General features: G+C 44.4%; 1 protein-coding gene across 1 annotated transcript; it reads left to right on the forward strand.

Annotated features, from left to right (window-relative positions):
* Window positions 1-21,638: 21,638 nt before the first annotated feature.
* gdf5 (growth differentiation factor 5) lies at window positions 21,639-23,970 on the forward strand. The gene is made up of 2 exons (XM_046320338.1): window positions 21,639-22,003; window positions 22,972-23,970. Exons 1-2 carry the CDS (start codon window positions 21,691-21,693, stop codon window positions 23,832-23,834), a joined length of 1,176 nt encoding a protein of 391 aa, XP_046176294.1. The 5' UTR covers window positions 21,639-21,690; the 3' UTR covers window positions 23,835-23,970.
* The last annotated feature ends 1,488 nt before the right edge of the window (window positions 23,971-25,458 follow it).

Here is a 25,458-nt window from a genome sequence, read left to right on the forward strand (position 1 = left end):
AACTGAATTGGTCCACCCACACAGACAGCGTTGTGAAGAAGGTGCAGCAGCGCCTCTTCAACCTCAGGAGGCTCAAGAAATTCGGCTTGTCACCAAAAGCACTCACAAACTTTTACAGATGCACAATCGAGAGCATCCAGTCGGGCTGTGCCTTGTACGGCACAGCCGTACAATTTACTGATAGCCAGGGGCACACTCTAACACTGTCATCATTTTCAAATGAAGCATTTGTGTTGAGTGAGTCCTCCAGATCATCCCAGAGGCATTAGGGATGACCAGGGATGTTTTTTGTGTGTACATTTTCCTATCAAAATGTAACAAGTACTTTTGCGTGTCAGGGAAATGTATGGAGTAGAAAGTACATCATTTTCTTTAGGAATGTAGTGAAGTAAAATTTAAAGTTTCCAAAAATATAAATAGTTAAGTAAAGTACAGATACTCCCAAAAACTACTTAAATAGTACATTTAAGTATTTTTTACTTAAGTGGTAAAAATGTCACTGGTAAAAATGAGTTCGTTTTAGATATTTCCCCTTTTTACATAGCACATTTATCAGTGCTTGTAAAGATAACACTTGAACTGTTCTGCGTTCATAAAACAAAATAGGATAACTTGTTTTATTCAAGAACAACATTTATTTACTGTTTTCTTGCTTGATTTGTTCATTTGATTTTCAGAATTATGCAGGAAACTATACAGCATACAGGAACCATATGAAAAGAAATAGATTTTAAAAAATACTTCAGTTCAAGCATCTGTTTAGAGGCACTAAGTGTCACAGTGCGGGAAATGATCTTGAAATGAATGTTTCATTGAGTGGAAGATAAATGAAGGGGTGCAAATCACCTGGAATAGAGGGGTGTGGGAGTAATTATTAGTGATTGAGCTTCCCTCGTATGTTTCATTAGTAGGGCTGTACACACAATCTCCCCTCTGTTTGACTGTGCCAATGCCTAGCACTTGGGTTTATTTTATCATCTTAAATCTAACAGTTAATACCTGTATATTTCCAACATAATATTGTCTCTGGCAGAGAATACTCGAAAATGTATCCTCACAAAAATAAACCTTGATGTCCGCACGTCAAGTAATATGAGGGCCATGTGCAGTTAGGAAGGAGTGGTGATGGGGGGGAGGAATCAGTGAACAGAAAAGACTGAATGAGAGGGCTATGAAGGCCAGTATGACCTCTGGGGCAATGACACACAAAACAGTGCTACAAGGTCTACCTGCAAAATGGTAAGGTCAGGAAGTAGCCTATATCCCAAAAGATCAGTAGGATAGCCCATGTTCACAGTTATAAAACTAACTAGAGATCAACAACTTGCAAATAGTATGTATTAGAGCTGCAAGTTGATACAGAAATGATAGCTGATTATTCTACAAATTAATTGGAAGCGGACCGTTAGTACATCTGTCCTTCAATCCTGTGTGTTTTAAGAAGCCGAAATATACATTGAAAACAATCTAGTGTGGGCGACAGACAGCGGTTTAAAGTACTCAAGTAAAAATACATTAAAGTACTACTTAAGTAGTTTTTTGGGGTATCTGTGCTTTACTTCACTATTTACATTTTTGCCCACACACCCAAAAGTACTCCTTACATTTTTAATGCTTAGCAGAACAGTAAAATGGTCCAATTCATGCACTTATCAAGACAACACATGGTCATCCCTTCTGCCTCTGATCTGGCGGACTCACTAAACACAAATGTATCTTTTGTAAATTATGTCTGAGTGTTAGTGTGCCCCTGGCTATCCATAAATTTTACAAACAACAAAATGGTGCAGCCTGCTTTGCTTAATAGAAGGAATTTGAAATGATTTATACTTTTACATGTACTTTTGATACTTAAGTATATTTAGAACCAAATACTTTTAGACTTTTACTCAAGTAGTATTTTACTGGGTGACTTTTACTTTTACTTGAGTAACTTTCTATTAAGGTATCTATACTTTTACTCAAATATGACAATTGGGTATTTTTTATGTCTGCTATCCACTGTTATTATAGTAAACCAATTAATCTTAGTTGATTTATTAAACCGGTTAATACAGTAATCTGCCCCTCCCTGGTATATCTACAATAGTACAGTGCCTTAAAGTATTTACACCCTGTGACTTTTGTTGTGTTACAGCCTGAATTTAAAACTGCTTAAACTGAGATTTTTGGTCACTGGCATACACAAAAGTGGAATTATGTTTTTTGAAATTTTTACAAATGAATTCAAATTAAAAGCTGAAATATATTGTGTTAATAAGTATTCAACCCTTTGTTATGGCAAGCCTAAATAAGTTCAGGAGTAAAAATGTGCACAACCGTGCATCAATCTAAGTAACACAAATTTAAAAAATCCATCAGTTTAAGCCAGAGATATCAGGTATGGCATGGGCTGTCTCAATCCACCGCATCCGCATATGGCGGCCTTTTGCATCTGAGGTGGAAGGTGGCCAAGCTACAGTGATGTTTGTCAGACCATGAGACATCCCGCAAATCGGTCTTCTCACAAACGTCTGTAGCGTCCAAACTATTAGGAACTCTCTATGGAAAGGGGAGACTCTCGACATGATGGTGTTTTCTGTTTTGCTCTATGACTCCCACAAGTAACACCTGACTGGTCTGAATGTAACCCATACAAACAAATGTAAGTTTAGAGGTAGTTCTGTGCCAACAAAAATAAGGGGTTAAATATGTGTCTCAAAAAATATAAATATTTCTTTAGCTTTCTTATATCTCCTATATAGGACAGACACTTCAAAACCTTATTCTGTGACAATAAAGAGGCGGATCAAGATGCAAGCAACGGTGGTTTAATGAATACAATTTATAGCAGCAACAGGACAGACAGACTGTACTCAGACGGAATCCGACCCAGGGACTAGAGCGCATCTTCCGGTGATAGCGTGTTGAGAAATCCAGGGGAGTGTGTCCGGATGGGAAGGAAGGAGCACAGCAGATAATCCACACAAGGGCGGCGAGAGATGAGCACTGACACACGACACAACCTCAGGGAAGTAACGACACAACCTCAGGGAAGTAACGACACAACCTCAGGGAAGTAACAACGATCTGACAACAAGAAACACTGGTTACAGAACATATAAAGGGAAGATAAGTGGTTCCAGCTGGTGCAGACAATCAGGCCGAGATTGGGAACCACGCCCACACAAACACGGGAGAGAGAGAGAGAGAGAGAGAGAGAGAGAGAGAGAGAGAGAGAGAGAGAGAGAGAGAGAGAGAGAGAGAGAGAGAGAGAGAGAAAGAGAGAGAGAGAGAGAGGGAGGCAGTGGATTCATGAACCGTGACATATTCCTCATGATTTACTTGTTTTTATTTTAATTTAATTTAATTTATTTCACCTTTATTTAACCAGGTAGGCTAGTTGAGAACAAGTTCTCATTTGCAACTGCGACCTGGCCAAGATAAAGCATAGCAGTGTGAACAGACAACACAGAGTTACACATGGAGTAAACAATTAACAAGTCAATAATACAGTAGAAAAAGGAGAGTCTATATACATTGTGTGCAAAAGGCATGAGGAGGTAGGCGAATAATTACAATTTTGCAGATTAACACTGGAGTGATAAATGATCAGATGGTCATGTACAGGTAGAGATATTGGTGTGCAAAAGAGCAGAAAATAAAAGAAATAAAAACAGTATGGGGATGAGGTAGGTAAAAATGGGTGGGCTATTTACCGATAGACTATGTACAGCGGCAGCGATCGGTTAGCCGCTCAGATAGCAGATGTTTGAAGTTGGTGAGGGAGATAAAAGTCTCCAACTTAAGCGATTTTTGCAATTCGTTTCAGTCACAGGCAGCAGAGAACTGGAACGAAAGGCGGCCAAATGAGGTGTTGGCTTTAGGGATGATCAGTGAGATGCACCTGCTGGAGCGCGTGCTACGGGTGGGTGTTACCATCGTGACCAGTGAACTGAGATAAGGCGGAGCTTTACCTAGCATGGACTTGTAGATGACCTGGAGCCAGTGGGTCTGGCGACGAATATGTAGCGAGGGCCAGCCGACTAGAGCATACAGGTCGCAGTGGTGGGTGGAATAAGGTGCTTTAGTGACAAAACGGATGGCACTGTGATAGACTGCATCCAAACTGTTTGCTGAGTAGAGTGTTGGAAGCAATTTTGTAGATGACATCGCCGAAGTCGAGGATCGGTAGGATAGTCAGTTTTACTAGGGTAAGTTTGGCGGCGTGAGTGAAGGAGGCTTTGTTACGGAATAGAAAGCTGACTCTTGATTTGATTTTCAATTGGAGATGTTTGATGAGTCTGGAAGGAGAGTTTACAGTCTAGCCAGACACCTAGGTACTTATAGATGTCCACATATTCAAGGTCGGAACCATCCAGGGTGGTGATGCTGGTCTGGCGTGCGGGTGCAGGCAGCGAACGGTTGAAAAGCATGCATTTGGTTTTACTAGCATTTAAGAGCAGTTGGAGGCCACGGAAGGAGTGTTGTATGGCATTGAAGCTCGTTTGGAGGTTAGATAGCACAGTGTCCAAGGACGGGCCGGAAGTATATAGAATGGTGTCGTCTGCGTAGAGGTGGATCAGGGAATCGCCCGCAGCAAGAGCAACATCATTGATATATACAGAGAAAAGATAGAGACTGCCAGAGGACCGGACAGCATGCCCTCCGATTTGACACACTGAACTCTGTCTGCAAAGTAATTGGTGAACCAGGCAAGGCAGTCATCCGAAAAACCTGTTATGCAGGTGAATGAGGACCCAAAAGCGACTTGGCGAAAACAGAGTCTTTAATCCAGTAAAGTAAATCTACAATCATAAAGCATAATTCCACTCGTAATGACGAGAACAGACTGGAGACTCGATCATGAACTGCAGGTTGCCTCGGGAAGGCACTTGAACGTAGCAGACTCAGACACCTGCTCACCACGCAGCATCTGAGGGAAACACGACACGACAGGGCGATACACAGACACAGCACGGTGAACAATAGACAAGGATCCGACAGGGCAGAAACGGACAACAAGGGGAGAAATAGGGACTCTAATTAGGGAAAAAGATAGGGAACAGGTGTGGGAAGACTAAATGATTGATTAGGGGAATAGGAACAGCTGGGAGCAGGAACGGAATGATAGAGAGAAGAGAGAGAGGAAGGGAGAGAGAAAAAGGGGAACGAACCTAAAAAGACCAGCAGGGGGAAAACGAACAGAGGGAAAAGCAAAATGACAAGACAATATAAGACAAAACATGACAGTACCCCCCCACTCACCGAGCGCCTCCTGGCGCACTCGAGGAGGAATCCTGGTGGCAACGGAGGAAATCATCAATAAGTGTACGGTCCAGCACGTCCCGAGACGGAACCCAACTCCTCTCCTCAGGACCGTAACCCTCCCAATCCACTAAGTATTGGTGACCCCGTCCCCGAGAACGCATGTCCATGATCCTACGTACCTTGTAAATAGGTGCGCTCTCGACAAGGACGGGAGGGGGGGAGGGAAGACGAACGGGGGTGCGAAGAAAGGGCTTGACACAGGAGACATGGAAGACAGGATGGACGCGACGAAGATGTCGCGGAAGAAGCAGTCGCACAGCGACAGGATTGACGACCTGGGAGACACGGAACGGACCAATGAACCGCGGAGTCAACTTACGAGAAGCTGTCGTAAGAGGAAGGTTGCGAGTGGAAAGCCACACTCTCTGGCCGCAACAATACCTTGGACTCTTAATCCTACGTTTATTGGCGGCTCTCACAGTCTGTGCCCTGTAACGGCAAAGTGCAGACCTCACCCTCCTCCAGGTGCGCTCACAACGTTGGACAAACGCTTGAGCGGAGGGAACGCTGGACTCGGCAAGCTGGGATGAGAACAGAGGAGGCTGGTAACCCAGACTACTCTGAAACGGAGATAACCCGGTAGCAGACGAAGGAAGCGAGTTGTGAGCGTATTCTGCCCAGGGGAGCTGTTCTGCCCAAGACGCAGGGTTTCTGAAAGAAAGGCTGCGTAGTATGCGACCAATCGTCTGATTGGCCCTCTCTGCTTGACCGTTAGACTGGGGATGAAACCCGGAAGAGAGACTGACGGACGCACCAATCAAACGACAGAACTCCCTCCAAAACTGTGACGTGAATTGCGGGCCTCTGTCTGAAACGGCGTCTAACGGGAGGCCATGAATTCTGAACACATTCTCGATGATGATTTGTGCCGTCTCCTTAGCGGAAGGAAGTTTAGCGAGGGGAATGAAATGTGCCGCCTTAGAGAACCTATCGACAACCGTAAGAATCACAGTCTTCCCCGCAGACAAAGGCAGACCGGTAATGAAGTCTAGGGCGATGTGAGACCATGGTCGAGAAGGAATGGGGAGCGGTCTGAGACGACCGGCAGGAGGAGAGTTACCTGACTTAGTCTGCGCGCAGTCCGAACAAGCAGCCACGAAACGGCGCGTGTCACGCTCCTGAGTCGGCCACCAAAAGCGCTGGCGAATAGACGCAAGAGTGCCTCGAACACCGGGATGACCAGCTAACTTGGCAGAGTGAGCCCACTGAAGAACAGCCAGACGAGTGGAAACAGGAACGAAAAGGAGGTTACTAGGACAAGCGCGCGCGGCGACGCAGTGTGCGTGAGTGCTTGCTTAACCTGTCTTTCAATTCCCCAGACTGTCAACCCGACAACACGCCCATAAGGAAGAATCCCCTCGGGATCAGTAGAAGCCACAGAAGAACTAAACAGACGGGATAAGGCATCAGGCTTGGTGTTTTGCTACCCGGACGGTAAGAAATCACAAACTCGAAACGAGCGAAAAACAACGCCCAACGAGCTTGACGGGCATTAAGTCGTTTGGCAGAACGGATGTACTCAAGGTTCTTATGGTCTGTCCAAACGACAAAAGGAACGGTCGCCCCCTCCAACCACTGTCGCCATTCGCCTAGGGCTAAGCGGATGGCGAGCAGTTCGCGGTTACCCACATCATAGTTGCGTTCAGATGGCGACAGGCGATGAGAAAAATAAGCGCAAGGATGAACCTTATCGTCAGACTGGAAGCGCTGGGATAGAATGGCTCCCACGCCTACCTCTGAAGCGTCAACCTCGACAATGAATTGTCTAGTGACGTCAGGAGTAACGAGGATAGGAGCGGACGTAAAACGTTCTTTTAGAAGATCAAAAGCTCCCTGGGCGGAACCGGACCACTTAAAACACGTCTTGACAGAAGTAAGAGCTGTGAGAGGGGCAGCAACTTGACCGAAATTACGAATGAAACGCCGATAGAAATTAGCGAAACCTAGAAAGCGCTGCAACTCGACACGTGACCTTGGAACGGGCCAATCACTGACAGCTTGGACCTTAGCGGAATCCATCTGAATGCCTTCAGCGGAAATAACGGAACCGAGAAAAGTAACGGAGGAGACATGAAAAGAGCACTTCTCAGCCTTCACGTAGAGACAATTCTCTAAAAGGCGCTGTAGAACACGTCGAACGTGCTGAACATGAATCTCGAGTGACGGTGAAAAAATCAGGATATCGTCAAGATAGACAAAAACAAAGATGTTCAGCATGTCTCTCAGAACATCATTAACTAATGCCTGAAAAACAGCTGGCGCATTGGCGAGACCAAACGGCAGAACCCGGTACTCAAAATGCCCTAACGGAGTGTTAAACGCCGTTTTCCACTCGTCCCCCTCTCTGATGCGCACGAGATGGTAAGCGTTACGAAGGTCCAACTTAGTAAAGCACCTGGCTCCCTGCAGAATCTCGAAGGCTGATGACATAAGGGGAAGCGGATAACGATTCTTAACCGTTATGTCATTCAGCCCTCGATAATCCACGCAGGGGCGCAGAGTACCGTCCTTTTTCTTAACAAAAAGAACCCCGCCCCGGCCGGAGAGGAAGAAGGCACTATGGTACCGGCGTCAAGAGACACAGATAAATAATCCTCGAGAGCCTTACGTTCGGGAGCCGACAGAGAGTATAGTCTACCCCGAGGAGGAGTGGTCCCCGGAAGGAGATCAATACTACAATCATACGACCGGTGAGGAGGAAGGGAGTTGGCTCGGGACCGACTGAAGACCGTGCGCAGATCATGATATTCCTCCGGCACTCCTGTCAAATCGCCAGGTTCCTCCTGAGAAGTGGGGACAGAAGAAATGGGAGGGATGGCAGACATTAAACACTTCACATGACAAGAAACGTTCCAGGATAGGATAGAATTACTAGACCAATTAATAGAAGGATTATGACATACTAGCCAGGGATGACCCAAAACAACAGGTGTAAAAGGTGAACGAAAAATCAAAAAAGAAATAGTCTCACTGTGGTTACCAGATACTGTGAGGGTTAAAGGTAGTGTCTCAAATCTGATACTGGGAAGATGACTACCATCTAAGGCGAACATGGGCGTAGGCTTGTCTAACTGTCTGAAAGGAATGTCATGTTTCCGAGCCCATGCTTCGTCCATGAAACAACCCTCAGCCCCAGAGTCTATCAAGGCACTGCATGTAGCACCCGAACCGGTCCAGCGTAGATGGACCGACATAGTAGTACAGGATCTAGATGGAGAGACCTGAGTAGTAGCGCTCACCAGTAGCCCTCCGCTTACTGATGAGCTCTGGCCTTTACTGGACATGAATTGACAAAATGTCCATCAAATCCGCAATAGAGGCACAGGCGGTTGGTGATCCTCCGTTCCCTCTCCTTAGTCGAGATGCGAATACCTCCCAGCTGCATGGGCTCAGTCTCTGAGCCAGAGGAGGGAGATGGTTGCGATGCGGAGCAGGGAAACACCGTTGACGCGAGCTCTCTTCCACGAGCTTGGTGACGAAGATCTACCCGTCGTTCTATGCGGATGGCGAGGGCAATCAAAGAGTCCACACTGGAAGGAACCTCCCGAGAGAGAATCTCATCTTTGACCACTGCGTGGAGTCCCTCCAGAAAACGAGCGAGCAGCGCCGGCTCGTTCCAGTCACTAGAGGCAGCAAGAGTGCAAAACTCTATAGAGTAATACGTTATGGATCGATCACCTTGGCATAGGGAAGCCAGGGCCCTAGAAGCCTCCCTACCAAAAACTGAACGGTCAAAAACCCGAATCATCTCCTCTTTAAAGTTCTGGTAATTGTTTGAACAATCAGCCCTTGCCTCCCAGATAGCTGTGCCCCACTCTCGAGCCCGGCCAGTAAGGAGTGAAATGACGTAAGCAACCCGAGCTCTCTCTCTAGAGTATGTGTTGGGTTGGAGAGAGAACACAATATCACACTGGGTGAGAAAGGAGCGGCACTCCGTGGGCTGCCCGGAGTAGAAAGGTGGGTTATTAACCCTAGGTTCCGGAGGCTCGGCAGGCCAGGAAGTAACAGGTGGCACGAGACGAAGACTCTGGAACTGTCCAGAGAGGTCGGAAACCTGAGCGGCCAGGTTCTCCACGGCATGGCGAGCAGCAGACAATTCCTGCTCGTGTCTGCCGAGCATGGCTCCTTGGATCTCGACGGCAGTGTTACGAGCGTCTGTAGTCGCTGGGTCCATTCTTTGGTCGGATCCTTCTGTTATGCAGGTGAATGAGGACCCAAAAGCGACTTGGCGAAAACAGAGTCTTTAATCCAGTAAAGTAAATCTACAATCATAAAGCATAATTCCACTCGTAATGACGAGAACAGACTGGAGACTCGATCATGAACTGCAGGTTGCCTCGGGAAGGCACTTGAACGTAGCAGACTCAGACACCTGCTCACCACGCAGCATCTGAGGGAAACACGACACGACAGGGCGATACACAGACACAGCACGGTGAACAATAGACAAGGATCCGACAGGGCAGAAACGGACAACAAGGGGAGAAATAGGGACTCTAATCAGGGAAAAAGATAGGGAACAGGTGTGGGAAGACTAAATGATTGATTAGGGGAATAGGAACAGCTGGGAGCAGGAACGGAACGATAGAGAGAAGAGAGAGAGGAAGGGAGAGAGAAAAAGGGGAACGAACCTAAAAAGACCAGCAGGGGGAAAACGAACAGAGGGAAAAGCAAAATGACAAGACAATATAAGACAAAACATGACAAAACCGAGGCTACCGAGTCTGCCAATAAGAATATGGTGATTGACAGAGTCGAAAGCCTTGGCAAGGTCGATGAAGACGGCTGCACAGTACTGTCTTTTATCGATGGCGGTTATGATATCGTTTAGTAGCTTGAGCGTGGCTGAGGTGCACCTGTGACCGGCTCGGAAACCAGATTGCACAGCGGAGAAGGTACGGTGGGATTCGAGATGGTCAGTGACCTGTTTGTTGACTTGGTTTTCGAAGACCTTAGATAGTAATATATAAATATAATATCAAATAGGCAGGGCAGGATGGATATAGGTCTGTAACAGTTTGGGTCCAGGGTGTCTCCCCCTTTGAAGAGGGGGATGACTGCGGCAGCTTTCCAATCCTTGGGGATCTCAGACGATATGAAAGAGAGGTTGAACAGGCTGGTAATAGGGGTTGCGACAATGGCGGCGGATAGTTTCAGAAATAGAGGGTCCAGATTGTCAAGCCCCAACTGATCTGTACGGGTCCAGGTTTTGCAGCTCTTTCAGAACATCTGCTATCTGGATTATGGGTAAAGGAGAACCTGGAGAGGCTTGGGCGAGTATCTGCGGGGGGGGCTGTTGGCCGAGGTTGGAGTTGGAGCTACAGGATGCAAACTTCTGCCTGAAGAAGCTGGCCTTATCTTTCCTGACTGACTGCTTATATTGGTTCCTGACTTCCCTGAACAGTTGCATATCGCGGGGACTATTCGATGCTATTGTAGTCTGCCACAGGATGTTTTTGTGCTGGTCGAGGGCAGTCAGGTCTGGAGTGAACCAAGGGCTATATCTGTTCTTTGTTCTGCATTTTTTGAATGGAGCATGCTTATCTAAAATGGTGAGGAAGTTACTTTTAAAGAATGACCAGGCATCCTCAACTGACGGGATGAGGTCAATGTCCTTCCAGGATACCCGGGCCAGGTCGATTAGAAAGGCCTGCTCACAGAAGTGTTTTAGGGAGCGTTTGACAGTGATGAGGGGTGGTCGTTTGACTGCGGCTCCGTAGCGGATACAGGCAATGACGCAGTGATCGCTGAGATCCTGGTTGAAGACAGTGGAGGTGTATTTGGAGGGCCAGTTGGTCAGGATGACATCTATGAGGGTGCCCTTGTTTACAGATTTAGGGTTGTACCTGGTGGGTTCCTTGATGATTTGTGATTGAGGGCATCTAGCTTAGATTGTAGGACTGCCGGGGTGTTAAGCATATCCCAGTTTAGGTCACCTAACAGAACAAACTCTGAAGCTAGATGGGGGGCGATCAATTCACAAATGGTGTCCAGTGCACAGCTGGGAGCTGAGGGGGGTCGGTAGCAGGCCGCAACAGTGAGAGACTTATTTCTGGAGAGAGTACATTTTAAAATTAGTAGTTCGAACTGTTTGGCTATGGACCTGGAAAGTATGACATTACTTTGCAGGCTATCTCTGCAGTAGACTGCAACTCCTCCTCCTTTGGCGGTTCTATCTCCACGGAAAATGTTATAGTTCGGTATGGAAATCTCTGAATTTTTGGCGGCCTTCCTGAGCCAGGATTCAGACACGGCAAGGACATCAGGGTTAGCAGAGTGTGCTAAAGCAGTGAGTAAAACAAACTTAGGGAGGAGGCTTCTGATGTTGACATTTACATTTACATTTAAGTCATTTAGCAGACACTCTTATCCAGAGCGACTTACAAATTGGTGCATTCACCTTATGACATCCAGTAGAACAGTCACTTTACAATACATGCATGAAACCAAGGCTTTTTCGATCACAGAAGTCAACAAATGAGGGTGCCTGGGGACATGCAGGGCCTTTGTTTACCTCCACATCACCCGCGGAACAGAGGAGGAGTAGTATGAGGGTGCGGCTAAAGGCTATCAAAACTGTTCGCCTAGAGCGTTGGGGACAGAGAGTAAAAGGAGCAGATTTCTGGGCATGGTAGAATATATTCAGGGCATAATGCGCTGACAGGAGTATGGTGGGGTGCGGGTACAGCGGAGGTAAGCCCAGGCACTGGGTGATGATGAGAGAGATTGTATCTCTGGACATGCTGGTTGTAATGGGTGAGGTCACCGCATGTGTGGGAGGTGGGACAAAGGAGGTATCAGGGGTATGAAGAGTGGAACTAGGGGCTCCATTGTAAACTAAAACAATGATAACTAACCTGAACAACAGTATACAAGGCATATTGACATTTGAGAGAGACATACAGCGAGGCATACAGTAATCACAGGTGTTGAATTGGGAGAGCTATCTAAACAGTAGGTGAGACAACAACAGCTAATCAGCTAGCACAACAACAGCAGGTAAAATGGCATTGACTAGGCAGGGAGGGTCGGATTAACTACACACAGAGCCTGAGTGCGGCTGGGGCCGACAGATAAAACATAAACAAGCAGAATGGAGTACCATGATTAATGGACAGTCCAGCATGCATCAGCTATGTAGCCAAGTGATCAGTGTACAGGGGGCAGCGGTGGATGGGACTAGCGAGTATTATCCAGGTAAAAAAAACTGGCTGGCTGTGCAGAAGGTAAAGCCGCTAGCAGTGGCTAACAATGACTAAATAGCTTGTAGCTAGTTAGCTAGTTAGCTTCTGGAGGTTCTTGAATGTGTTCTAAAAATTAAAAATAATAGCGATTCCGTATCACATTGGGTGAGGCAGGTTACCGGAAGGTATAATCGAATTAAAAATCGAAAAGAGATTGAAAGTAAATATGGGTCCAGTGAGTGGTTGGGCTGGCTGGGGATGCGGCGATTCAGACAGTTAGCAGGCCTGTGCTAACAAGCTAACAGTTGTTGACTGTTTATAATGTGTTTCTATAAGCTATACTAGCAGGCCAAATTCAATATATTATCAAATATTTTTTTATACAGTATATATATTTTGATACCTAAAGGGGTCCTAAAATTTAAAATCAAATATCTAAATGATCCATCTTAAAACAATACAATATGTAAGCTTAGTAAATACAGTGGGGCAAAAAAGTATTTAGTCAGCCACCAATTGTGCAAGTTCTCCCACTTAAAAAGATGAGAGAGGCCTGTAATTTTCATCATAGGTACACTTCAACTATGACAGACAAAATTAGGGAAAAAAATCCAGAAAATCACATTGTAAGATTTTTAATGAACTTATTTGCAAATTATTGTGGAAAATACTTATTTTGTTATATACCCTTTTTTGGCAATGACAGAGGTCAAATCTTTTCTGTAAGTCTTCACAAGGTTTTCACACCCTGTTGCTGGTATTTTGGCCCATTCCTCCATGCAGATCTCCTCTAGAGCAGTGATGTTTTGGGGCTGTTGCTGGGCAACAAGGACTTTCAACTCCCTCCAAAGATTTTCTATGGGGTTGAGATCTGGACCTTGAAATCCTTCGTTGCCCGGGCGGTGTGTTTGGGATCATTGTCATGCTGAAAGACCCAGCAACGTTTCATCTTCACTGCCCTGATGGAAGGAGGTTTTCACTCAAAATCTCATGATACATGGCCCCATTCATTCTTTCCTTTACACGGATCAGTCGTCCTGGTCCCTTTACAGAAAAACAGCCCCAAAGCATGATGTTTCCACCCCCATGCTTCACAGTAGGTATGGTGTTCTTTGGATGCAACTCAGTATTCTTTGTCCTCCAAACACGACGAGTTGAGTTTTTACCAAAAAGTTATATTTTGGTTTCATCTGACCATATGACATTCCCCCAATCTTCTTCTGGATCATCCAAATGCTCTCTAGCAAAATTCAGATGGGCCTGGACATGTACTGGCTTAAGCAGGGGGACACGTTTGGCACTGCAGGATTTGAGTCCCTGGTGGAACAAAGTCCCTCACGACGCCAGGACAGTGGAGTCAGATCTCCTCTAGAGCAGTGATGTTTTGGGGCTGTTGCTGGGCAACAAGGACTTTCAACTCCCTCCAAAGATTTTCTATGGGGTTGAGATCTGGACCTTGAAATCCTTCGTTGCCCGGGCGGTGTGTTTGGGATCATTGTCATGCTGAAAGACCCAGCAACGTTTCATCTTCACTGCCCTGATGGAAGGAGGTTTTCACTCAAAATCTCATGATACATGGCCCCATTCATTCTTTCCTTTACACGGATCAGTCGTCCTGGTCCCTTTACAGAAAAACAGCCCCAAAGCATGATGTTTCCACCCCATGCTTCACAGTAGGTATGGTGTTCTTTGGATGCAACTCAGTATTCTTTGTCCTCCAAACACGACGAGTTGAGTTTTTACCAAAAAGTTATATTTTGGTTTCATCTGACCATATGACATTCCCCCAATCTTCTTCTGGATCATCCAAATGCTCTCTAGCAAAATTCAGATGGGCCTGGACATGTACTGGCTTAAGCAGGGGGACACGTTTGGCACTGCAGGATTTGAGTCCCTGGTGGAACAAAGTCCCTCACGACGCCAGGACAGTGGAGTCAGATCTCCTCTAGAGCAGTGATGTTTTGGGGCTGTTGCTGGGCAACAAGGACTTTCAACTCCCTCCAAAGATTTTCTATGGGGTTGAGATCTGGACCTTGAAATCCTTCGTTGCCCGGGCGGTGTGTTTGGGATCATTGTCATGCTGAAAGACCCAGCAACGTTTCATCTTCACTGCCCTGATGGAAGGAGGTTTTCACTCAAAATCTCATGATACATGGCCCCATTCATTCTTTCCTTTACACGGATCAGTCGTCCTGGTCCCTTTACAGAAAAACAGCCCCAAAGCATGATGTTTCCACCCCCATGCTTCACAGTAGGTATGGTGTTCTTTGGATGCAACTCAGTATTCTTTGTCCTCCAAACACGACGAGTTGAGTTTTTACCAAAAAGTTATATTTTGGTTTCATCTGACCATATGACATTCCCCCAATCTTCTTCTGGATCATCCAAATGCTCTCTAGCAAAATTCAGATGGGCCTGGACATGTACTGGCTTAAGCAGGGGGACACGTTTGGCACTGCAGGATTTGAGTCCCTGGCGGCGTAGTGTGTTACTGATGGTAGGCTTTGTTACTTTGGTCCCAGCTCTCTGCAGGTCATTCACTAGGTACCCCCGTGTGGTTCTGGGATTTTTGCTCACCGTTCTTGTGATCATTTTGACCCCACGGGGTGAGATCTTGTGTGGGGCTCCAGATCGAGGGAGATTGTCAGTGATCTCGTATATCTTCCATTTCCTAATAATTGCTCCCACAGTTGATTTCTTCAAACCAAGCTGCTTACCTATTGCAGATTCAGTCTTCCCAGCCTGGTGCAGGTCTACAATTTTGTTTCTGGTGTCCTTTGACAGCTCTTTGGTCTTGGCCATAGTAGAGTTTGGAGTGTGACTGTTTGAGGTTGTGGACAGGTGTCTTTTATACTGATAACAAGTTCAAACAGGTGCCGTTAATACAGGTAACGAGTGGAGGACAGATGAGCCTCTTAAAGAAGAAGTTAAAGGTCTGTGAGAGCCAGAAATCTTGCTTGTTTGTAGGTGACCAAATACTTATTTTCCACCATAATTTGCAAATAAATTCATTGAAAATCCTACAATGTGATTTTCTGGAGAAAAAAAATCTCATTTTGTCTGTCATAGTTGAAGTGTACCCACGATGAAAATTACAGGCCTCTCTCATCTTTTTAGGTTGGAGAACTTGAACAATTGGTGGCTGACTAAATACCTTTTTGCCCCACTGTATATTCCAAAACATGCATCCTGTTTGCAACAAGGCACTAACGTAATACGTAAAAATGTGGCAAAGCAATTCATTTTTTTTCCTAAATACGAAGTGATATTTCTGGGGCAAATCCAATACAACACATTACTGAGTACCGCTCTTTATATTTCGAAGCGTAGTGGTGGCTGCATCACTTGGCTCTGTCATAACCTCACATGGTCTCTCCTATCATTGCTATGCAGACAACACAATATTAATCTTCTCCTTTCCCCCTTCTGATGACCAGGTGGCGAATCGCATCTCTGCATGTCTGGCAGACATATCAGTGTGGATGACGGATCACCACCTCAAGCTGAACCTCGGCAAGACGGAGCTGCTCTTCCTCCCGGGGAAGGACTGCCCGTTCCATGATCTCGCCATCACGGTTGACAACTCCATTGTGTCCTCCTCCCAGAGCGCTAAGAACCTTGGCGTGATCCTGGACAACACCCTGTCGTTCTCAACCAACATCAAGGCGGTGGCCCGTTCCTGTAGGTTCATGCTCTACAACATCCGCAGAGTACGACCCTGCCTCACACAGGAAGCGGCGCAGGTCCTAATCCAGGCACTTGTCATCTCCCGTCTGGATTACTGCAACTCGCTGTTGGCTGGGCTCCCTGCCTGTGCCATTAAACCCCTTCAACTCATCCAGAACGCCGCAGCCCGTCTGATGTTCAACCTTCCCAAGTTCTCTCACGTCACCCTGCTCCTCCGTTCTCTCCACTGGCTTCCAGTTGAAGCTCGCATCCGCTACAAGACCATGGTGCTTGCCTACGGAGCTGTGAGGGGAACGGCACCTCAGTACCTCCAGGCTCTGATCAGGCCCTACACCCAAACAAGGGCACTGCGTTCATCCACCTCTGGCCTGCTCGACTCCCTACCACTGAGGAAGTACAGCTCCCGCTCAGCCCAGTCAAAACTGTTCGCTGCTCTGGCCCCCCAATGGTGGAACAAAGTCCCTCACGACGCCAGGACAGTGGAGTCAATCACCACCTTCCGGAGACACCTGAAACCCCACCTCTTTAAGGAATACCTAGGATAGGATAAGTAATCCCTCTCACCCCCCTTTAAGATTTAGATGCACTATTGTAAAGTGACTGTTCCACTGGATGTCATAAGGTGAATGCACCAATTTGTAAGTCGCTCTGGATAAGAGCGTCTGCTAAATGACTTAAATGTAAATGTAAATGTAAATGTTATGGGTATGCTTGTAATCGTTAAGGACTGTTATTTTTTTCAGGATAAAAAAACTGGAATGTAGCTTTGACTTAAATCTGCTTGAAAATCTATGGCAAGACTTAAAAATGGTTGTCTAGCAATGATCAACAATTAAAACATTTTTTTTAAATTATAAAAATGTTATATTATACAATCCTCGTGTGCAAAGCACTTAGAGACTTACCCAGAAAGACACACAACTGTAATTGTTGCCCATGTTGATTCTAACATATAGTGACTCAGAGGTGTGATTACTTATGTAAATAAGATGTTTCTGTATTTCATTTTCAATACATTTGCTAAAATTTCGAAAAACCTCTTCTCATTTCGTCGTTAGAGTATTGTGTTTAGATAGGTGAGAAAACAATATTTAATCCAGTTTTAATTCAGGGTGTAAAACAACAAAATGTGGAATAAATCAAGGGGTATGAATACTTTCTGAAGGCACTGTACTTTAACATCTACATTTAGCGCGTTGAGATGAATTCCCTAGTCCCGTGTGTTTACTGAACTCAACTGGATTTCTGAGGGTAAGTAACTATTTCCCCCATGCACCAAGAAAGCATGGGAATTGAAAGCATTTGAATTGATATAAAATGTCATTTATTTTTCATATTGTAAGCATTGCTTCATTCAGTGTATGGATTTAAATGTGCATTATACTGGAATAGGACTCAAATAGGAATAGGAGTAGAATAATTTATTATCATCATTGCTGATATCTTAGCGATGCAAAATAGCATTTTCTCTTTCAATGCACTCTCATATACTATAACTTCGTATTTGTTATCTATCAGTATATTTTAGCCTACCCCCTGATATAATACTTACAATACTGTTTCACAAAGTAAAAGATTCATGTAGAAATCAATAGGTTACAATTATCAAACACTTCATCAAACTACCTTTTCCTGGCAAGCATTTGACATTTTGGAAAAGGTAAACATTTCCATCCCAAATGTAAAATGAATGGAGCCTGACCACTCAAAGCCACAGGCACGAAAAGCAAACACCTGCAGCTCAGGTGGAAAGGCATTGGCCCGGGTATAGAAGTCTCTTTCTTCTCGCCGTCAAGCTCAAAGCATGGCTGCACAGTTAACAGAGTTTAAACAAGCCACGCTCATTATCTATAAGCGGGTGTGTTAGGGAGTTGGGTGTGACCAGGTCAGCCATTGGATTAATGCCACAAGGACCTGAAGCTGTAATATATGTTCACTCAGGATAACCAAATAAATCCAGGCAAAATGATTGCAGTTGAAATTTTCCAGGCAGCCAAATCCAGACTTACTTAGTGAAAAAGTTTATCCTGTTTCCCTTGAAGGTCAGGTTTAGTTTTAAGAACCATATATGGAGGTTGTCATTATTTCCATTTTCAATATTCCAGAGAAATTCTATCGTTACCAGGCAATAAGGATACTTGATGGACATTCTCTGACAGTATGCAACTAATAAACGCAAAGTACCAGTGATTGGCCTGACATTCTGTCCATCTGGAACCTTTAGACCTTCCTCCTGGATTGCATGTTCTCAATTTGTTACACCATGAGACAGGACATAGCCTAAAGGGGGCACTGGTGCATTTTGTTTTAAACTGCTTTGGCTTAACTTTTTGTCAATTATGGGTTCACCACAAAGCACCGGATAAAATCTGCAACCAAATGTTATACAGATCGGGTTAGGGCACAGACAATTAAGCTTATGTTCAACTAGATGGCACTAGTTGAACACCCGAGCAACCCCGCTATCATCCAGAAGGCGAGGTCAGTACAAGTGCATCAAAGCAGGGACCGAAAGACTGAAAAACAGCTTCTATCTCAAGGCCATCAGACTGTTAAACAGTCACCACTAACATTGAGTGGCTGCTGCCAACATACTGACTCAACTCCAGCCACTTTAATAATGGAAATTGATGGAAATTGATCTAAAAAATGTATCACTAGCCACTTTAAACCATGCCACTAATGTTTATATACCCTACATTTCTCATCTCATATGAATGTACTGTACTCGATACCATCTACTGCATCTTGCCTATGTCGTTCTGTACCATCACTCATTCATATATCTTTATGTACATATTCTTTATCCCTTTACACTTGTGTGTATAAGGTAGTAGTTGTGGAATTGTTAGGTTAGATTACTCGTTGGTTATTACTGCATTATCGGAACTAGAAGCACAAGCATTTCGCTACACTCGCATTAACATCTGCTAACCATGTGTATGTGACAAATAAAATTTTATTTGGTTTGGAATTGTTACCTTGTAAAAGGGAGTTAATGTTTTTCTTAGCCACTGTGCTTCTACAGCTGTATTGCTTGCTGTTTGGGGTTTTATGCTGGGTTTCTATTATAGCACATTGTGACATCGGCTGATGTATAAAGGGATTTACAAATACATTTGATACATTTACAATGTGTCGAATATTGCAGTGTTCCACAGTCCTGACATTTTGAACATCGTGTTTTTTGCTGAGTAATATTTTAAATTGAAAGTTATTCAGAGTAACATACAAGTCTCCAAACACTGACCCAAAGTTATGTAAGCTAGTTGGTAACAAATTGACTCTTTATTTTATTGGGCCACGTTTATGACAGAGATTTTTCTGTGGTTTTTGAAAGTCATCCTGTCTCAATAGCAGTAGTGTACACATTTACCCCATCAAAGTTATTTATTAACGTCACATGGCAATGGCTAGCACAAGCACAGTGGCATATTCACACAAAAGCAATGTTCTCTTGCTACTGCAAGCCAGTGTGGTATGAGGTAAACCACAAGCTGAGACAGATTTCCTCTGGGCTTTTTCAAACATCCTGAGAACAGAATACATCCATGACAGTTGGACTCAAAATGTGCTGTGCACACCTTTTATTTTTAAAGGGGTGGCAAAGCACTGTGGAATTCATCCCACCGTGAGTGTGTTTATATGTATGTCTCTGTGTCCTGAACTTAAACCTTCAGGCTAACCTTCAGGATACTTCTTGGATTCCTTATATACTGTCTCTGGCACAGCTACTTCAATGCTCCAGGGTTGGAGTCAAAACCTGAGGAGTTCAAGTGGGGCCCTCTGTAGAGTTGTTAATAATAGTTGGACAGAAGACGATCATCAAACCATTGGTATGCAGTCTGGGCCCTCTTCCTATTCTCCCCCATTGAATCCTGGATTGAGACATTGTTAGGATTGTATTTAGCCATGTTAATAAGAGACAAATTGCTATCCTGAAATTAGAATAAATGGTTTTGACATGTCCCATAATTCAATTAAATGGATATTAGGTCATACGGACAGCATAGCTCTCTATACACATGGAAAAGTAAAGACGTTAAAAGATATTACACACACGTCTATTTCACAGAATTATATTTCCAGTCTTTGCAGTATATCCTATAAAGAAACACTATGGAGACAATGAACATCCATTGTATGTGATCTATAAATAAAATACAAACTATGAGATCTTTGCTTGCAGTCACAATTTTGTGGGGGGAATAAGTAGTATAAAAGAATGAGCTTCAAATCCTCTTTTTGTCATGTAAACAGATGTCTCAAACTTTTTAAAATCGTTATAAATGGTTTATCAACAGAAACAGTGAGATTATTGGTGTTGCATAATTTATTTATCACAAGTAATACAATTTCCCAAGCATCTTTCCTATCTAGTCTGCCCTCTTTACCCCACTGTTTAAAGATGTTAGGAGCTTGATTAAACGGTCATTTTAAATGACATAATGCAAAGCTTTGTGTTTTAGTGACTTTTTATGTAGAGTATGACTCACAGTGGTGGGAAGAGCAAAGAAGATTTGAGAATAAATATTGCACTTAAATTAGTTTAGACAGCATGCCATCATAGAGTAATTGAACTGGTTAGTTGGAATTCCTTTTCCAATTCCTTAGTTCAGGTTTGTAGAGATTTCAGAGCACCTGCAGGTTTCTGTGTGTGAAATATTTTCATTGGATGGGGTTCAAACTTTGAGGGGAAAAAACTGTGGCAGCATTACGCCATTCTCCCCTCTTGGAAAAAAAATGGGATTTAAACAAGTCTCTTACAAGATATCGAGCAGAATAGTTGTAGTTGGAGTTTAAGAGAAGTCAAGTTTTCTCCTCTCAATGCAAACCTTGTCGGACATCTACTGCATATTGGAAAGCAAGGCCAGCAACAGGACATTTGCATCACTATGGTACTGAATAGCGGCTCTGGGAGTAACGGTTTGCATAGTGTAATTTACCATAGAACACTAACTTCTAGTCCACATTTTCACATTTCCAAACTTGTTCATGTTTACTTATTTCAAACGGGAAAAGCCTGTGCGCATTTCTCCCTGGCTAAAATTCAAAGGAAGATCAGAGGATGAAAGTACTTAAAAGTGTCCCTCTTTTATTGGGGTGTTGGACTCTCTTATACCTGGACTTTATCCCAGCGTCACTGAGCCATACCGGCATTGCAGAGTGCGCACCCGAGAGCGGAGGAAAGGAGCACACAGGCGGAGCAGGTGAAGGAGCCAACCCGGGAATTGGCTCAACTGCCAGGTCAACGGTAGGAAACTACGGCGCAGGGGGTTGGAAGTCTCTAAGTGCTGCGAGGATCACGCGCATTAGAACAGGACCCCCGCTGATAAAGGGCGAGGCAGCCAAAGCGAAAGCTGTGACATCAGTGTCATCACCGCACAGCGTAACGGTCAGCCGTGCTCGTGGAGTTGTCAATTTGGGTCCCGAGGAGGCTGTGCGCTATTGGGTACCCGGCGGGGATGCTACTAAAGCAGCAGCTGCGCCTGCTCCTGTGGCGTTGAGCATGCAAACAGGCAAAGGCTCAGGCAGGCCTGGACAGAGCAAAGGAAACACTGTCCCCAGAGCTGCAACACCAGCACGAACTGGACAGCAAAAGGTCGTTGATGTGCAAAAGCACATAGTTCGGTTGGCCCAAATGAGTGTCAAAGCAACGGGCAAACTTAACGGCAGACACTCTCCAAAGATTCTATTGGTAACTCCGCATGACTACATGTTGTCACTCTATTGGTCACTATCCACGGGAGGGGTGAACACTAGTGTGCTGCACGAGGCTGGCATGGCCAACACCATCACAAGCTTTGTGGATAAAGGACAAGGTAATCTTTTGATGCCATATAAACAATGAGTTATACAAAAATAATAACAGTGGTGTCTCATAAGGTAGCCTAGTGGTTAGAGCATTGGACTAGTAACCGAAAGTTTGGAAGATCAAGTCCCCGAGCTGACAATGTAAAACGCTGTCCTTTTGGCCCTGAACAAGGTAGTTAACACACTGTTCCTAAACCATAATTGAAAATAAGAATGTGTTCTTAACTGACTTGCCTAGTAAAATAAACAATTCCCTCAGTTATTTAAAACCTCTAAAGTGTAAACAAAAATTAAAGCTCTTTAAAATAATGTTTAAATGACCTTGGTTTACTTATATGTGTAGCTGCTAAAGGTTTACATTTCAAGCAATTAATGTACTTTAATTTTGCCCTTTATTTGTATAACAGGTTGGTGACCTTCCCCTTTGTATGACTAAGAAGTTGTAACTGATCCCTTGCCAGACATTACATTTTTTAAATCTGTAAAACAGTACACACCTCTTATTTTTCTTCTTCCCCATCACCTATTTTTCCTCCTCTCCTCCTCTTCCTTAATTTCTCAGTTTCAGATGTGTTTTTATCTCTGGTTGGGCTCCTAAATCTGCAAGTCACTCTACCCTTTCTCAATATATTTTGTGTTGTTCAGGTTTTGTCTGGTCCACTCTTAGCAAATGCCATATGACGTGGTGGTAGATCCACTCATAAACAGCTGCAGGACGATAATAATTGTCTGTTTACAGTTCAATGTGGTATGTAGTCTGCAAATGTCTGGTTTTAATGTAATTTCAAACACATAATGTGCCTGGAAGAAAATGCTGCCTCTCATTTTTATATGGCCATGCTTTCCCTCACCAAAGAAAAACATTACACATAACTCTTACCACCTGTGTCTTACCTGAGAAGCCACATTAACATGTAAAGAAACATGTCAATATGATGGTTATTCTTGCCCTTGACTCTGTTATCTTCTTTTACAGATGCCCGTATTCCCCAGTTGAAAAGACAGAAGTATTACTTCAACATCAGTTCCCTGGAGAAGGAGGGGTTACTGGGTGCTGAGCTGCGTATACTCAGGAAAAGACTGGCTGATCCACACAAAGCTCTTTCCACTGACAGAGTTTTCTGCCTGAAGCTTTTCACTTGTGTAGCAGGTAAGCAGAAAGCTACACTGCTCCAAACTCAAACCATCAAGGACCACAATTCGCCCAAATGGGAAGTGTTTGACATTTGGAAACTATTCAAGAATTTCAAGAACACCGTCCAGCTTTGCTTTGAGCTGGAGGGTTTAGAACGGGGACGCCCCGTGGACCTCAGGGCACTGGGCTTCAGTCGTCTGGGCAGGCAAACCAAAGAGAAGGCCTTTTTCCTCATGTTCGGGCGCACCAAGAAAAATGACTTGTTCTACAACGAGATCAAAGCTCGGTCTGGCCACGACAACAAGACTGTGTACGAATTCCTGTTCACTCAGCGGCGCATGCGCCGAGCTCCAACCAACCGTGGCAAGAAGCTGGCCAAGAACCCCAAGCCTCGTTGCCACAGGAAGCAGCTGCACGTCAACTTCAAGGAGATGGGCTGGGACGATTGGATCATCGCCCCACTAGAGTATGAGGCCTACCACTGCGACGGGGTATGTGACTTCCCTATTCGCTCGCACCTCGAGCCCACCAACCACGCCATCATCCAGACGCTCATGAACTCCATGGACCCCGACTCGACTCCGCCCACCTGCTGCGTGCCCACTCGCCTCAGCCCAATCAGCATCCTCTACATTGACTCGGCCAATAACGTGGTCTACAAACAGTATGAGGACATGGTGGTGGAGTCCTGTGGCTGCAGGTAGCAATGGACGAAAGACCCAGCTGAGGTCTTGGTTTTATAGTTCAGCCTGAAGAGTTTGAGTTAAGTCTTTTGAGTAAACAGATTGTTAAACACTCAAAAGTTTTAGAACACTGAGTTATTCAAGGGTTTTAATTTATTTGTACTATTTTCTACATTGTAGAATAATAGTGAAGACATCACAACTATGAAATAACACATCTGAAATCATGTAGTAACCAAAAAAGTTTTAAACAAATAAGAATATATTTTGTATTTGAGATTCTTCAAATAGCCACCCGTTGCCTTATTGACAGCTTTGCACACTCTTGGCATTCTGTTAACCAGCTGAACCTGGAATGCTTTTCCAACCGTCTTGAAGGAGTTCCCAAATATGCTGAGTACTTGTTGGCTGCTTTTCCTTCACTCTGTGGTCTGACTCATCCCAAATTATCTCAATTTGGTTGATTGCTGCATCAGGTCACCTGCTGCTGCATCAGGTCACCTGCTGCAGCATTCCATCACTCTCCTTCTTGGTAAAATAGCCCTTACACAGCCTCAAGGTGTGCTGGGTCATTGTCATGTTGAAAAACAAATGATAGCTCCACTAAGCCCAAACCAGATGGGATGGCGTATCGCTACAGAATGCTGTGGTAGACATGCTAGTTAAGTATGCCTTGAATTCTAAATAAATCACAGACAGTGTCACCAGCAAAGCACCACCACACCATGACACCTCCTCCTCCATACTTTACGGTGGGAAATACACATGTGGAGATCATCCATTCACCCACACCGCGTCTCACACAGACACGGCGGTTGGAACCAAAAATCTCCAATTTGGACTCCAGACCAAAGGACAGATTTCCACCAGTCTAATGTCCATTGTTTGTGTTTCTTGGGCCAAGCAAGTGTCTTCTTCTTATTGGTGTCCTTTAGTAATGGTTTCTTTGTAGCAATTCAACCATGAAGGCCTGATTCACACAGTCTCCTATGAACATTTGATGTTGAGATGTGTCTGTTACTTGAACTCTGTGAAACCTTTATTTGGGCTGCAATTTCTGAGTCTGGTAACTCTGGGTCTTCCTTTTCTGAGAGCCAGTTTCATCATAGCGCTTGATGGTTTTTGCGACTGCACTTGAAGAAACTTTTTTTCAAAGTTCTTGACATTTTCCGCATTGACTGACCTTCATGTCAGTAATAATGGACTGTCATTTCTCTTTGCTTATTTGAGCTGTTCTTGCCATAATATGAACTTGGTATTTTACCAAATAGGACTATATTCTGTATACCAGCCCTACCTTGTCACAACACAACTGATTGGCTCAAATGCATTAAGAAGGAAAGAAATTCAACAAATATATTTTTAACAAGACATACCTGTTAATTGACATGCATTCCAGGTGGCTACCTCATGAAGCTGGTTGAGATAATGCCAAGAGTGTGCAAAGCTGTCATCAAGGCAAAGCTACTTTGAAGAATCTCAAATACAAACATAAAGAAAACCCTTCAATGAGTAGGTGTGTCCAAACTTTTGAATGGTACTATAAGTATTCACACCCCTGAGCCAATACTTTGTTGAAGCCCTTTGGCAGTGATAACAGCTGTTAGTCTTTCTGGGTAAGTCTATAAGAGCTTTCCACACCTGG

This window comes from Oncorhynchus gorbuscha, linkage group LG21 (genome assembly GCF_021184085.1).
Source record: "Oncorhynchus gorbuscha isolate QuinsamMale2020 ecotype Even-year linkage group LG21, OgorEven_v1.0, whole genome shotgun sequence".
NCBI classification, from domain to species: Eukaryota; Metazoa; Chordata; class Actinopteri; order Salmoniformes; family Salmonidae; genus Oncorhynchus; species Oncorhynchus gorbuscha.

Bases quoted from the DNA above. Each gene is read 5' to 3' on its own strand.
- gdf5 (XM_046320338.1), top strand. From the start codon at position 21,691: ATGCAAACAGGCAAAGGCTCAGGCAGGCCTGGACAGAGCAAAGGAAAC. The intron at 22,004-22,971 runs GTAATCTTTTGA...CTTCTTTTACAG, and splicing joins CTTTGTGGATAAAGGACAAG to ATGCCCGTATTCCCCAGTTG.